The 17,080-nt window shown below is 44.5% G+C and overlaps 1 protein-coding gene across 1 annotated transcript in view; it reads right to left on the reverse strand.

The window, feature by feature from the left end:
- LOC128620171 (dopamine beta-hydroxylase-like) overlaps positions 1–2,675 on the reverse strand; it is an 11,679-nt gene extending 9,004 nt beyond the window's left edge. Inside the window, 2 exon segments of the mRNA XM_053644897.1 lie at positions 116–262; positions 2,313–2,675. Of these exon segments, the coding sequence (XP_053500872.1) occupies positions 116–262; positions 2,313–2,675 (510 nt within the window).
- Positions 2,676–17,080: the final 14,405 nt, after the last annotated feature.

Raw genomic sequence — 17,080 nt, forward strand, 5'->3', positions numbered from 1 at the left:
TTACATGCTGCTTTTGTGGGCCGCGTAGTGTAAATATTGTTGAACGTATTCCACACCGAGTGTGTGTGTGATTGTGTGTGTGTGTGTGTGTGTGTGTGTATGAATACTACAGTGCCTCTATAACGTAGTCATGGGGATCGCAGGTACTGAAGGGTCTCTTGAAGAGCAAAGAAAAGCCTTCCGGAGTGTTCCGTGCATCCAGCAGCTCGTAATCCTGCTGACTGTCCAACGTTACCCGGCCTTCATCATCACTCCACGCATCCTGTGTACACACACACACACACACACACACACACGAATATTAATGTAAACGTATAGATATGGACACACACACATCCAAATTAACATACATATATATATATATATATATATATATATATATATATATATATATATATATATATATATATATATATATATATATATATATATATAAGCATATGATTTGCATAAAACTTGAGATTCTCAGCGTATGGATTTAATATGACTGATATGATCACATACAAGAAGGTAACAAGCCTCGAGAGCCACGATTTGATTCCCCTCTAATGATGCGTTTCCTTTTGAAACAGGAAGTGAAGGCAGAGTGCTGTCGTGTCGTGTGAAGTGCTTGATTGATCAAGCCACGCCCCTACCCAATCGAAACATGATATAAGAGATGATCGTGTCGAGGTCACGCGTCAGCGCCGCCGATGGTGACAGAGAGCCGCAGGGACGTCTTGACGTGTGTGAGTGGAATATAAAATGGCGAATAACGACGGAATCACGTTCTCCAACAGTCTGAGGAACCGGCAATCCGGTACCGAACAGCCCCGAGTCGGTAAAACCCTCCTCTGAAAAGTCACATGACCGCTAATTTGCACAAACTCCGCCCTCTTCCATACGAACACGTACTCTCAGCTGGAAAAGGGAAGAGTGCAGGACGAGCTGCTAGGGTAGAGAAAGACACGCCCCCAGGGGCGGGGCGTAAACCTTTTGAAGAGAATTTATCGGACGAATACGACACTAGTTCAGCATGAGTCATTCGCATTTTTTACTTGAACTGTAAAATTAAAAATCATCCAAACGATTTTTGGTCATTTCTTACCTGGATATGTTATCGTTTCAGGGTCGGGAACGTTCAGAGACAGGTATGAAAAGCTCTTAAACAGCAGTTTGGATTTCAGGGGAACTTTAATCGAGGGAAAGGAACAGATGCGCAGATGATACTGTATCTCGTGTCGATGTTTGAGTTACACATGAACATGTTTCCCAGTACATGAGCCACAATCTGCTTTAATCTGCAAGTACATAATGGCATTTTCGAGACAGCCTGGCCTCCTCCTCAGGCTGTGTGTGTGTGTGTGTGTGTGTGTGTGTGTGTGTGTGTGTGTGTGTGTGTGTACGTGTGCATCCGAGTGGCCCAATTTAATTTCAGCCTCCACTCATTCCGCCTAGTCATGCTGTCCAGCCCACACACACATCATCATCTTCTTCATCTTCTTCTTCATCATCTTCATGAAGAACTCTTTAAACATCATGCTGGACCTTTTTAGTGCTAGGCCTTTTATTTGGATTAAAAGGCGTGACCTTGATATTAATATACCCGGATGCTTCAGGATGAGGAGGACACAGTGTTTCTGATATCACGGTTGCCATGTTGGCACATTTCCATCAAAATTGGGCTACTTTTTCCTTTACTAATACGGAGGGTTATTTTCTAATGCAATTTTTGTTTTTGCAGACAAATTGGTGCGCTGGTTATTTAATACAATATTATATAGTAATAATAATAATAATAATCTTGTTAGTAATGTATGTGGATAGTGATTATAATTTAAATCAGAAAAGGGTGAAAAATGGGTTAAAGAAAGTCTACGAAATAAAACTAGTACATGATGTTAATTGTATAAATGTGCTTGCTGTGCATCAGTATATTGTTTTACACATTTTACAGGTTTTTGTTATTTTTAAGAATATATTATGTGATAAATTTAGGACGTCGGTGTTTAACCCACACTCATAAACCATTCATTTAAGGCTGTTTTTTTAGAAATATATAATGTATATATATATATATATAAAAGAAATTCTTTCACAACATATTTTTAAGACATTCATTTTGGATGGTCAGGGGAAAAACTGTTCCTTCTTCAAAATGGTTCTAGGAACCTTTTCTGTAGGATTCTACATAGAACCGGTTTCTCAAAGAACCACTAAATGAACCTCTAAAAATGAAATGATTATGATTTGAGCTTCTAACAAACGCATTATATAAAATTATAAAAACCTAACCATCTCCTGATGTCCTCCACCTACACACTTGCTCTCACCCCAAAGTAGGACTTGTGCCCATCGTTCCACAGAAGCACTAGGTCGGCGTCGGTGGGTTCCCCGCGGTCCGACATGCCCAGCAGGAGACCATGGCGCAGCTCCTTGGCTCGGAGCTCCATGTACACCTCCTGCTTGGCGTAACTGATGTTCCAGTAGAGCTCCAGCTGCCCGGCGGGATCCAGTGGGACGTGGTAGGGTAAGGAAGGTCTCGAGGGGTCGTCTGGAGACGAAGATGAAGACGGAGACAAAGATGGGGATGAAGCGTGGTACGGTGCAACCAGGAGGACCACCAGGGCAACGAGCAGGATCGCGTAGATCAGCGTGACATCCTGCAGACGCAGGTCCTTGTTTAACAGACGCATCACTCCGTCTTTTTAAAGGTGGTTCAGAATTTTAATCTTAAAATGTCTTTTAAGATGGTCCGGGATGGGTTTCAGACGTCTCAAGACGTCTCACGACCTTCGTCAGGTCTTCTAGAAAGATATTTTATCTCCAATATGCTCAGCAGTTGATGTTGTTACCCAAGCTTTTCCTTTTCACTCGATTTCTTCTAACCTTCTTCAGTACCGCCGTCTCCTCTCTGTGCAGGTCCGTCCCTCTGTCCAGCGTTGGATCTGTTCTGGATCTGCTCGACCTCTCTCTCCTCCCCAGGCTCTGGCTTTTAAGAGCATGACCCAGTGACAGGCTCTACTTTATTCTGGCTAATTATGTTAGTTCGCTTAACCAAAATTCAATTGTTTATTTAGCCTCTGGCCAAACTTGTTTCTTTCCCCTCTTTTATTTTTTTCCCCCCCAAAACATCTGCTGACGAGTTGCACCGGTTTCCTCCCGCACCAGGAGTGCACGAATTGTGATATTTGTAAAACAAAACACATTTAACTCAACTTAAATTGGTTTACATAGATTGTTGGTTAATTGTGAATCACTAATATTCCAGTTGTAGTCGTGTTTAATAAAAGCTTTATTGATCATTTTCACCAGGGTCAAGCTCATAAACCAACCACCAGGCTTCCATTATGCTGCCTCGTTTATTGTTATTAAAGTCTGCGGTGTCGCCTGTGGTTCTCCGGGAAACTAGGAAGTGTTCGACACCAGAGTCGAGCCGAATCCTGGCGCCAATCTTCTATCAGAGGGACCCAAATGTTCGTACCTAAGCTGGTTTGCGACTTCTTAATTGCACGATAAAACGCCACGGAGTCATGTTACCCATGGTGCTCCCGGAAGCCAAATGTCACTAATTACTGGATGTACAAGCCAAGTAAGTGCTTTTTTAATACCCGTATTTTGATTGGCCGTCATCGTTGCATCTGTTTTTACACACTTGGCAGGTGATGGCGCAGTCTCCGCTCAGACACTTCATCCTCGCATCAGAACATCTTTTTTTCATGCTCGAAGCTCTCTGTTACGGCGATGCTTCACGACAGGAGCCTTGAACCTTTCACTTGCCTGGGAAGGAATTAAAAGAGTATCATGACAAAACCCTGTCGAAGTGGTGTGATAGACAGAGCCTCCTCCTGTGCTGAAGGCCCGAAGGCACGGTGACACACGACTGCAGCTGTCGATGGTGTCGTTTCAATCAGGGAGGCATGGACAGCTTGTTTATGATGGGGGGGGGGGGGTAAAGGTTACGTCCCTAGGGCTATGGAGTGTGCTGGGGAGATGGATGGATGGATGGATGAACGGGTGGAGGAGGGGATACAAACAGAGAGGGAGAGAGACAGAAGAGCAGACCCTGGTAATAAAATTAAAGCCTAAGGCAGGAAGTGAGACGTGATTTTGTTCTCCTGGTTAGAGCACTTTACCATCGTTTGTATGACAATCCTCTAACAAAATCTCCACAGAGAAGCTTTACAAGAATAAATGTTTATGTGACGTTTACGGAAGGAGTCTCCAGTGTCAGTGTGAAGCTGTAACATGAGGTTTTTCTGACATCTTCAGGACAGAGGAGTTTATAGAGTTTAGAGCCGCGAGTGTTTTTTTTTGTCTTCTTAGCTGTTTATAGCTGTAAGTAAGGAATGAACTTGTTTCGTGGACATTCGCTGTACCCACAGATGGATAAAAGGATGCTCTGTCATTCTTTAACGAGTGAAAAGTTAACATCCACCTGACGCTCATCCGTCAGCTCTCAACCCGTGATGCGCTGGAGCTACGCAGGGACCGCCTCCTTCAAAAAAATAACAATAAATAAATGTATAAATAAATAAGTATGGAAATAAATACATGCGGGAATAAATAAATATAAAAATATAAAGAATAAATAAAAGTTTAAAAAGAATACACGTAAATAAATAAATAAATAAATACAGGAAATAATAAGTGAAGGAAAAAAGTCATACAAAAACAAATATGGGATTAAATTTAATTTTAAAATGAATTATATTTGTTTTATCGAGTCATTTATTCCTTTATTTATTTTCCTATTATTACTTTATTTATTTATTTATTTATTTATTTATGATTTCTGCAGGATTGGTCCTCCATGAACTGCTAGCTAACACAAGCCAGCTTGATTAACACGTCGTCGGGAAATCAATCACCAAAACAGTAGCTTTTGGAATCAATTTAAACATAATAATAATAATAATAATAATAATAATAATAATAATAATAAGAGTAACCAGCTCTAACCGCGCTCTCACCACAGGCAGCCATTTAGAATTTTAAAATTAGTGACGAGTCGTTCGTGTGCGAGTCAGTTCATTGATTCGGCACTTTAAGGTGGACACTGGGAGCCGAATCACAGTTCTGAAGAATCGATTCGGTGGGATTGAGAATGGGAGACAGGAACGTGTTCATACTGCAGTAAGTAATAATAGTCTGGAGTAATTTATGAGAGAAAATTGAACGGATCCGTGCGTTCAGGGCTGTCAGGGGTTTCACCTCACAGCCTTCTGGTCACTGAAAGTCTTAGAAAACCCAAAGAACTGGAACTGTGCTTCTCCTATTAGTCACCAATCCAGTACCGATCCGGTACCAATCCAGTACCAGCGAGGCAGTTTAGATAAAACTGCTCAAGACTAGCACCAATATGATGTAATGTTAAGTATGATATAAGACCACACAAAAGCGGAGGTCCTTAAACAAACCAAGGTTGTCCTGAAAGTTCTGAGATAAATGGAGAGGAACAAAGCAGTGGACAGGCAGCGCCAACAGGAAGTCATGATGAGGTGCACAAAGCAGTTCTGACGCTGTTCGTCTGTATATAGACTCGTGCTGGACGGCTTTGCACACTTTATACCCAAAAAGAAAAAGACAAGAGGGAGAGTCACACAGTCCTGAGGCTCACACTGACATTATTCAGCCTGGAACACACACACACACACACACACACACACACACACACACAGTGATATAAACTGCAGAGTCTATTTATACATCCATGTAGAATTTAGCACTTTTTGCACACACAGAACACACTTATTAACCATGAGCATGAGTCACCGATACGGAGCGATCACATCCCGCTCCACGGCTCATTCATCATCGTCTGGGAATGACGGCGTCACTCCAGGTTTTTTAAAGCAAACCCACCTACGCTACTCAGTCAGGCTAGTTACAGGAAAGAGAGCGGCCGTCTGGTTGGAGAGTAAAGCCTTACAAACAGAGCCGGTTGACGGAGGGACGAGTGGAAGGATGAGAGGGAGAGAAATAGCCTCACTTCCACCCATCTCCCTCCATCCATGAATAATTCAGAGCCGTGTCACTACCACACAGACCAATCTCAGCTTCTTACTATCTGTAGGCTTAATAATTGATGTGAAAGAAAAACAGCTTTCCACTTTTATTTCAACTTCTTCCCTCCCCCCCCCCCGATGAGTCAGAGAGGGAGGGGAGGGGAAGGGAGGAAGGAAGAAAGGAAGAAAGAAAGGAAATGTGGGAGGAGGGAAACGGATGGAAAGTTCAAGATGGATGGGGAATCAGAAAAGGATGGGCAGATGGGAAATTAGAAATGCAAGAAATGCAGGGATAAAAAATAAAAAAAAAACAGAAAAAGAAGGAGATGAAAGGACTGAAAGGGGAGGAGAAAAATAAAGAAGGGATGGAAGCACTGCAAGGACCGAAGGGATGAAGTCATTAAAAAGGGGACGTTGAAATGGATAGAAAGGGAATGAAAGATGAAGATGAGAAAAGGATGAGAAACGGATAGCAGAGGGACGAAAGGACGGAAAGGAATGGAGGGATGGGAGAATAGAAGAAGGGTGGAGAGATTAAGTCATAAATAAAAGGGAAGCATGAAAGAATGAAAAGGGACGTGAAGATGAAAATGAAAAAAAGGTTGAGAAGACAGCAAGGAGTAAATGGATGAGAACACAGAAGGGGGACGGAGGGATGGAAAACAGGACGTAAAGGGGAAAGGGGAAATGAAAGGGGATGAAAGGACAGACGCATGGAAGGAAGCGGAAGGAGAAATGGATGGGCAGAAGAGAAATTGGAACGAGGGATAGAACATAGGGTGATGAAAGGACAGAAAATCCTGGAGGGATGAGTAAATAAAAAAAGGGTTGGAAGCACAGAAAGGGGTGAAGAGATGAAGGAATAAAAAAAAAAAAAGAAGAGATGCTGACATGGGGAGAAAAGAAGGGATTAAGGGATGGGAACATCAAAAGGGACGGAAAGACAGAATGTTGAAAAGGATGAGAAGATAGCAAGAAGTGACCAGATGGGAAACTGAAAGGGATGAGGACAAAGTAATAGAGTGGAGAAAAATGGAAGGATGGAAAAAGGGAAGAATGGAAAGACATGCGAGAGTAGACGAACGGGGGAAACGGAAAGCGCACGGAAGGAAGGAGAATGAGAAATAGATGGCTGGATAGGAAACTGAAAGGAGGCACACAAAACAGGGAGATGAACGGTGGAAAGAGATAGAGGGATGAGTCAATAAAAAAAAGCACAGAAAGGGAAGGACTGAGAGAAATCAGAACGGATGGACAGAGAGAAAGGAAGTGTGGGACAGGGAAAAACAAGTCCGATGAAGTGATGGAGGGATGAGGAGTCAAAGCAGAAAACAGAAAATAAAAAATTGGATGGAAAATAAAAAGAAACAGAAAGGAATAAACGGACGGGAGGGAAGAAGAGAAAGGAATTAGGAACCGTAGCATCTTGGGAAAACTATTCAGCGGCTAAAAATGTTTTCGCAGAGTTCTCCAACAAAAGCTTTTGATGACGCGTTAAATTAGAAAAAAGAACTTTTCCGACAAAAACACGCTTGTAAACGACCTCCAGCCTGCAGCTGCTCTCCTCTTCTCTCTCCTCCTTCTCATCCCTCGCTCCGAGGCTCAAAACCTCAATATTAACTTACGCTTTTATCTGACAGTTCCATCTTAATGTTTTGTTTACAAGTCTGAGAAAACGACACAAGATGTCATGTTAACCCTCGGGCACGATAACTTCATCCCATCATCATCATCCCATACAGGAGCTCTCTTTTAGACCCCGTACGGATAATTCTCCAAAACGCCGCTGTCCTGAAGATGTCGGAAACCTGTTACAGAAAAGTATTAACACCTTCTGACCAATCAGAATCCAGAATTCAACAGCGATGTGGCGTGAACGTCAGCGGTGGAAGAGAAAAACGACGGAGGGAGAGAAAATACGAAGGGATTTAAACACCAGTGTGAAAAGGTGAAGATAGAAGGTAGTGAACAGGGGACAGAGATGGAAAGAAATCGCAGGAAGTCAAGAGCTTTAGCCTTTTAGTTCCAGGTCCAGTATTTGTACGTTTCTGCTGATAATGTGGGCGGAGCTTGCTGGGCAGAACTGCAAATTTACAGAAAGACCGATCCGCCATTTTGTTTTATTTCAGAGCCGAAGCGTTTTTGTTCATACGTACACGCCGAGTTTAAAACCTTCACAAGAACGGGAAGCTTTCTAAAACAAGGTTCCTTTACCTTTCGAAAGGGAAACGTTTTGTTTTCAAATTAAACTCACCAAACTTTCTACACACGCGTACACATAAAGCGCAGTACTCTCACTCAGTGAGGATTTAATACGGAAATCCAGACCTCAGATGTTGCCTCGGATTTTGGCGCTATTCCAACGTTACGGGAGAGTTATGCACGCGGGGGCGGAGTTTGACTAAAACAGAGGCGTGTCTCGGTTACTGCGATTCTGCTGTTTGACTGAAAGCTGCAGTACTGAACTTTTCCCTCTCTATCGCCATCTCTGTTTGAAACATAAAATTGCAAGTTACCGGCGGAGTTGTTTTCTGCTTCTGCGTGGATGGATCTGATGGTTTGAGGTATACGTACGGGTCGTATATTAGCTCCAATACTTGACAACACAGGTGGCGGCGGGTACGGTTTTCTTAGAGTAGAGGTGAGTTTCTATCTCTTATAGCTAGCAGAAAATATGTTCAATTTACCACACTGACAGCAGCAAAACAAACAAACAAACAAACAAACAAACAAAACAACAACATAGGAAACTCGATACGTAGCTGAATCACACGAACAAGTGCACTAATGCTAGCTAGCTACCTACTGAGCCACTGAAATATCTGACTTGTTCAGCAGAAAAAAAAGCATCTCCACGTCAGTCTTCGATCCCTTCAGATCTCGGAGTTTTCTCCAGCTCTCAAAAGCCATGTTGATATTCGTTCTCGTTTTAGCACGGGCTCTGTCGTGTTCCCTTTTTGACTGCAGGCTCTCCGCGGTTCCAGGTTTCTTAGTCTTAACAACAGCTGGTTCCCCAGATGTCAGCGACGACTGCGTTCAGAACGATCCGGATTAACGCAGCCGTGTAGATGACAAGTTTCAGTTCTAAGCGACTGTTGTAAGAAAAGCTACAAACACTCCAACGTCCTCAGCCCCCGCTCACGCGATATAGTAGCCGGCTCTTCTTCTTCCTGTTTACGGACGTGACGTAACCACGCAAAGGCGAATGGCGGCACGAATTAACGTCAACTGACGTCTCCAGCGAAATCCGACCCGATAGCGCAGATTATAAATCGTTATTTTAAGCTTACCGTAGTGAATCGGAGTGAGGTAAGGAGACAGTTTTTGAACACTGATTTTTGACGTGCTCAATAACAGATTTCTGTTCGTTTTAACTAAAAAAAAAAGTTCAATACTGCAGCTTTAAGCACGCTGGTCTCGTGCGAGATCAGCTCGAGTGAGGAGCAGGGTTACGTCCGGCATCACTGTCTGACTGTTTGACTGTAAATTAGGCCAAAGGTGAAGGATCCAGGACACCCAGGGAAGTGTAATAAAAGCACCTACATCCCACACACACACACACACACACACACACACACACACACACACACACACACACTACGATCTCATGAGTATCTCCTGGCTTCATTAAGTGGTGAAACGCGAGTTACTATGAGAGCACAGAGATATATAAAAAATCAAATGGCAGTAATAAGGAGATGCGCTGGACCATGTGCTATTTTATAATCTGCTGAATAATGAGAGCGGAAGCCATACTGTTAAATGAAACTGAAGTTGCTAATTAAATGGATGTTGATGAAGGAACACAGAGGAAGACGGGTCCAAACACAAACAACCGTCTCCACATGGCCGCCTTCCAAACAGTAAAGACGGATCAAGGGGCCGTGCGGTTGCTCCGTGTGTCCTAGACGCCGCTCATTAACATGCTGAGCGGCGGGGGCCGTGCAGATGGACCCGTACTCGTGTTGGCCTCCGTCCATCTCCAGATGGAGAGACGCGGAGTCCGTGCTCCATTATACAGTTCGTTTTATTGATATCAACTTCAGAGGGAAAACGCGATGTGTTTTTACTGCCGTATAAACATCGGGCGATCAAGTGTGTAAATGAGGTTCAAGAGCAAGAGCTATGAAAATTAACACAAAAGTTTCAAACCATTTTGGCCCATAATTGCATAAACAGTGTTGAAAACTAGCTACACTTTCTGCAAATACTTCACTGCTCAAAATCTGAGTGAGCCTCGAACAAAGACAAGGACTGACCAAAGGCAAGATACTGGCAAGTGTTCTATACGCACTGCTAATGAATTATTTATTACTTCATTATTCAAACCACTGAGGAAAGTGAGATTAGTCTGTGACCATAAAAAGGTTTTAGTGAAAATAAGCATGATCAAATGCTATAGATTGAAAAGACTCCAAATACAGACTAAATTCATTACCCATCAAGTGAGAACTTCATTTGAGGAAACACAGCCAAGTCAAAATGTGCATTCTCCTTTTATTGCAACAAAAATTCAGGCAAACAATAAAAGCACCACAAATGAGCATATATTCAGTCAGCGATCAAAGCACTCAATAGTTAATCTTACAGTTGAGCTGGTCAGGAGGGCCTGGTGTTGGACAATGGGGGGGGGGGGGGGCTGTAAGTGGCTGAGCTCACAATTTCAGGTGTATTGGAAAAGCTTTGTGGAACACAGAATGCTGATGAGGCACTGATTTCAGAAAGTGTCCCATGAATTCTTGGTTCACAGGTTGTGTGTCTGTACACTCTGGCTTTGAACAAATTTGTTGTTTGCAGCTCCTTGAGGAGAATTGCAGAAACCAAATGGAAAGTTACACACTGAGCTGTACTGGTCATGGTGTCCTACCTGGGGCAATGTACCCTGGAAATCAATGCCTGCAAAATTCTGTGAGGTACCTGGAATGGGTACAGCAGCAAAAGAGCCTGTGCCTTGAGATGATGTGGCAACATGAGGAGAGGTTTGGCTGGATGCTATAGAGGCAATTGCACTCTCCACCATTGAGCATTGTGTCTGTTGGCAAGGCTTGGGTAGAGAGACTGGGGGAGTGGCAACAGTTTGTGGGACAGGTGAGAAGTGTGTAGATGTGTGAAATGCTGGGGTCTGTACATTATTCTGCGACATGGCAGAAGTCCCAGCACTTTGGTTCAGAAACGGCAAAATATTGTTGATTGTTCTTGTTTGGGGATCAGAGCTCAGAGATTGAGAAACTGACACGTTCCGTAGCAAATTATGGAATCTAGAAGGAGTTATCGTATGCCAATTTGGAGCCTGAAAGTTGCCGTGAGCCAAAGATGTAGAAGCAGACTGACCCACCAAAGCATTTGTTGTGGTGTCAGGCTGAAATGACTGGTCCTGCAATCCAGAGATTTGGTTTGTAGTGACCACAGAGTGGGAGGAGGATGGAATGCTCTGACCCAGTGAAGTCAGATACCTGCCAGAGCTAATCCCTTGATAGAATGTTGAGGCACCAGAGGACTGAGCCTGAGATGTAGAAGCAGACGGGCCTGTCTGAACCTGTGTTGTGGTTCCAGGCTGGTATGGTGACTGGATGTGGAACCCAGGTATTTGGGAAAGCATTGCAGTCAACGGACGCTGTGCAATATTGTACACGCCAGAGGTTTGACTTGGATATGAAGCTGAAGCTCCCAAAGGCTGACTCTGAGGAAGAACAGGCTGGCCTGTCTGAAGCAGTGTTGTAGTGCCAGGCTGGTATGATGACTGGGTCTGGGATCCAGATGTCTGGTTTGCAGTCACCACAGACTGGGTTGAGTATGGAAGGCCATGACCCAGAGAAGTCACATTCCTGCTAATCCCTTGATACAATGTTGATGCACCAGAGGACTGAGCCTGAGATGTAGAAGCAGACTGGCCTGTCTGAACCTGTGTTGTGGTGTTAGGCTGGTATGATGACTGGATGTGGAACCCAGGCATTTGGGAAGAGGATGCAATCAGAGGACCCTGTACAACAGAGTACATGCCAGAGGTTTGACTTGGATATGAAGCTGAAGCTCCCAAAGGCTGACTCTGAGGAAGAACATGCTGGCTTGTCTGAAGCAGTGTTGTAGTGCTAGGCTGGTATGATGACTGGATGTGGAACCCAGGTATTTGGGAAAGGGTTGCAGTCAATGGACGCTGTGCAATATTGTACAAGCCAGAGGTTTGACTTGGATATGAAGCTGAAGCTCCCAAAGGCTGACTCTGAGGAAGAACAGGCTGGCCTGTCTGAAGCAGTGTTGTAGTGCCAGGCTGGTATGATGACTGGGTCTGGGATCCAGATGTCTGGTTTGCAGTCACCACAGACTGGGTTGAGTATGGAAGGCCATGACCCAGAGAAGTCACATTCCTGCTAATCCCTTGATACAATGTTGATGCACCAGAGGACTGAGCCTGAGATGTAGAAGCAGACTGGCCTGTCTGAACCTGTGTTGTGGTGCCAGGCTGGTATGATGACTGGATGTGGAACCCAGGTATTTGGGAAGAGGATGCAATCAGAGGACCCTGTACAACAGAGTACATGCCAGAGGTTTGACTTGGATATGAAGCTGAAGCTCCCAAAGGTGGACTCTGAGGAAGAACATGCTGGCTTGTCTGAAGCAGTGTTGCAGTGCTAGGCTGGTATGATGACTGGGCCTGGGATCCAGAGGCTTGAGAAGATGATGGAATTGTCTGACCTTGTACAATGGTGTACCATTTAGCATGTCCTGAAGGTGCAGCTCCATGGCTGCCAAGAGCCTGAGATGTAGAAGCAGACTGGCCTGACTGAACCCGTGTTGTGGTGCCAGGCTGGTATGATGACTGGGTCTGGGATCCAGATGTCTGGTTTGCAGTCACCACAGACTGGGTTGAGTATGGAAGGCCATGACCCAGAGAAGTCACATTCCTGCTAATCCCTTGATACAATGTTGATGCACCAGAGGACTGAGCCTGAGATGTAGAAGCAGACTGGCCTGTCTGAACCTGTGTTGTGGTGTTAGGCTGGTATGATGACTGGATGTGGAACCCAGGCATTTGGGAAGAGGATGCAATCAGAGGACCCTGTACAACAGAGTACACGCCAGAGGTTTGACTTGGATATGAAGCTGAAGCTCCCAAAGGCTGACTCTGAGGAAGAACATGCTGGCTTGTCTGAAGCAGTGTTGTAGTGCTAGGCTGGTATGATGACTGGATGTGGAACCCAGGTATTTGGGAAAGGGTTGCAGTCAATGGACGCTGTGCAATATTGTACAAGCCAGAGGTTTGACTTGGATATGAAGCTGAAGCTCCCAAAGGCTGACTCTGAGGAAGAACAGGCTGGCCTGTCTGAAGCAGTGTTGTAGTGCCAGGCTGGTATGATGACTGGGTCTGGGATCCAGATGTCTGGTTTGCAGTCACCACAGACTGGGTTGAGTATGGAAGGCCATGACCCAGAGAAGTCACATTCCTGCTAATCGCTTGATACAATGTTGATGCACCAGAGGACTGAGCCTGAGATGTAGAAGCAGACTGGCCTGTCTGAACCTGTGTTGTGGTGCCAGGCTGGGATGATGACGTGGTCTGGGATCCAGATGTCTGGTTTGCAGTCACCACAGACTGGGTTGAGTATGGAAGGCCATGACCCAGAGAAGTCACATTCCTGCTAATCCCTTGATACAATGTTGACGCACCAGCGGACTGAGCCTGAGATATAGAAGCAGACTGGCCTGTCTGAACCTGTGTTGGGGTGCCAGGCTGGTATGAGGACTGGATGGGGAACCCAGGTGTTTGGGAAGAGGATGCAATCAGAGGACCCTGTACAACAGAGTACATGCCAGAGGTTTGACTTGGATATGAAGCTGAAGCTCCCAAAGGCTGACTCTGAGGAAGAACATGCTGGCTTGTCTGAAGCAGTGTTGTAGTGCTAGGCTGGTATGATGACTGGATGTGGAACCCAGGTATTTGGGAAAGGGTTGCAGTCAATGGACGCTGTGCAATATTGTACAAGCCAGAGGTTTGACTTGGATATGAAGCTGAAGCTCCCAAAGGCTGACTCTGAGGAAGAACAGGCTGGCCTGTCTGAAGCAGTGTTGTAGTGCCAGGCTGGTATGATGACTGGGTCTGGGATCCAGATGTCTGGTTTGCAGTCACCACAGACTGGGTTGAGTATGGAAGGCCATGACCCAGAGAAGTCACATTCCTGCTAATCCCTTGATACAATGTTGATGCACCAGAGGACTGAGCCTGAGATGTAGAAGCAGACTGGCCTGTCTGAACCTGTGTTGTGGTGTTAGGCTGGTATGATGACTGGATGTGGAACCCAGGCATTTGGGAAGAGGATGCAATCAGAGGACCCTGTACAACAGAGTACATGCCAGAGGTTTGACTTGGATATGAAGCTGAAGCTCCCAAAGGCTGACTCTGAGGAAGAACATGCTGGCTTGTCTGAAGCAGTGTTGTAGTGCTAGGCTGGTATGATGACTGGATGTGGAACCCAGGTATTTGGGAAAGGGTTGCAGTCAATGGACGCTGTGCAATATTGTACACGCCAGAGGTTTGACTTGGATATGAAGCTGAAGCTCCCAAAGGTGGACTCTGAGGAAGAACAAGCTGGCTTGTCTGAAGCAGTGTTGTAGTGCTAGGCTGGTATGATGACTGGATGTGGAACCCAGGTATTTGGGAAAGGGTTGCAGTCAATGGACGCTGTGCAATATTGTACAAGCCAGAGGTTTGACTTGGATATGAAGCTGAAGCTCCCAAAGGCTGACTCTGAGGAAGAACAGGCTGGCCTGTCTGAAGCAGTGTTGTAGTGCTAGGCTGGTATGATGACTGGGCCTGGGATCCAGAGGCTTGAGAAGATGATGGAATTGTCTGACCTTGTACAATGGTGTACCATTTAGCATGTCCTGAAGGTGCAGCTCCATGGCTGCCAAGAGCCTGAGATGTAGAAGCAGACTGGCCTGACTGAACCTGTGTTGTGGTGCCAGGCTGGTATGATGACGTGGTCTGGGATCCAGATGTCTGGTTTGTAGTGACCACAGACTGGGAGGAGGAAGGAATTATATGACCCAGTGAAGTCAGATACCTGCCAGAGCTAATCCCTTGATACAATGTTGACACACCAGAGGACTGAGCCTGAGATGTAGAAGCAGACTGGCCTGTCTGAACCTGTGTTGTGGTGCCAGGCTGGTATGATGACTGGATGTGGAACCCAGGTATTTGGGAAAGGGTTGCAGTCAATGGACGCTGTGCAATATTGTACACGCCAGAGGTTTGACTTGGATATGAAGCTGAAGCTCCCAAAGGTGGACTCTGAGGAAGAACAAGCTGGCCTGTCTGAAGCAGTGTTGCAGTGCTAGGCTGGTATGATGACTGGGCCTGGGATCCAGAGGCTTGAGAAGATGATGGAATTGTCTGACCTTGTACAATGGTGTACCATTTAGCATGTCCTGAAGGTGCAGCTCCATGGCTGCCAAGAGCCTGAGATGTAGAAGCAGACTCGCCTGTCTGAAGCAGTGTTGTGGTGCTAAGCTGGTATGATGACTGGGTCTGGGATCCAGATGGCTGGTTTGCAGTGCCTCCAAACTGGAACCTGGATGGTCTTTGGAATCCACTGTTATTCTGACCTTTTTGAGGCCAAGATTGAGAGAGCAAAGTGCCACAGTTTTCAGGCTTGAGAGATTCAAACCAATAGAGCCTTGAGGACTGAGTCATCAAGTTGTCCTGCGGTTGAACCATGGGAGTTGCTTGACCTTGAGCACTTAGTACAGGTTTAGCTTGAGCAGCACCACCAGAAGACTGAACAAAAGTAGAATCCTGTTGAGCAGTTTGGACTTCTGAAGTATAACTGAAACTACTAGAATTTCCTCTGTCCACATTTCTATTTGCACTTTTTCTGGACAGTAGCTCCAAAGATTGAACAGGTGCAGCGAAGTGAAAATTTTGGTTCCATGTTGCATTAAAACGTCCAGCTTGCCAATCAACAACAGAGGTTGTATTCCACACTGTGAGGGATAAATCCAATTTTAGATTATAGATTTGCAACTACATATGCAAATATTTTAGATTTAAAAGTTCATTTTAAAAGCTTACCTCCAAATCCATTTGTATCTCTCCAAAGAACCAAAGCAATGAAAATTAGATGGAGCCTGAAAGAAAAGAAAAGAAAAAAAAAGTTACATACCTAAAATCATGGGGGGAAAAAACATGTTTTAAAAAAAAAAAAAAAAAAAAAAAAAAAAAAAGAACAAACACAGGATACATACCCCTTCATTGCCCATGACATATCTCAAAAGAGGATTAACAAAAGGAGGCCCCACTACTAACATAAAATCTACACTATGCCCAAATACTATAGCCACCACCACCCTAAACATGCTACTTATATAATTAGTTTCACCTGGTCACATGTCACCGAACAGATAAACATTAAGTCTCTCCAGGGTCCTAAACAAGCTTGGTTCTCTTCAGTCTTGTCTTTTAGCCTCATGCGTTATCATTAGGTCCCCTATAGGTTATGGAGAGATGTGACACCTTGCCTACAAGCAACACTGACTTGCGCAGCATGCACCGCTTGGATTTTTACAATTCTACAGTTTGGTTCTATGCTCAGTGTTCATTTAAATTCAAGTTTGACCTATTTTATACAACCAATATGATGAGCCATCATATGTGATGTAGCAAAGACATGACTCTATAGTTGCAATGAAGAAGCAGCTAATTATTTGCAACTATTTTTGAATCTGACCTTTCATCAATGAAGACAGACATGAACATGTACAATTTTAAGATGTCTTTAATGCAAAGCAATACTGGGTATAAACCACAGAATTCATAAAACATGAGAAAATCAACAGCAGCAAAATAAAGGTGCACCTCTACAGCATCAGTATACATATATACCCAGCATGACACAGATTCTGCTTAGGTGGAATTTCAATAACCTTCTTGTACATATATCACACACACACACACACACACACACACACACACAAACACATGGAATTGTTTTCAGGACAGAGCTCTTTGCAAGTTTTGTTACATGAGACATTAAAGGGGAACTATTATGCAAAATTCACTTTTAAATGGTGTTTGAACGTAACTCTGTGTCGGCAGAGTG

The sequence above is a fragment of the Ictalurus furcatus genome, chromosome 16 (assembly GCF_023375685.1).
Source record: "Ictalurus furcatus strain D&B chromosome 16, Billie_1.0, whole genome shotgun sequence".
Taxonomy (NCBI): Eukaryota; Metazoa; Chordata; class Actinopteri; order Siluriformes; family Ictaluridae; genus Ictalurus; species Ictalurus furcatus.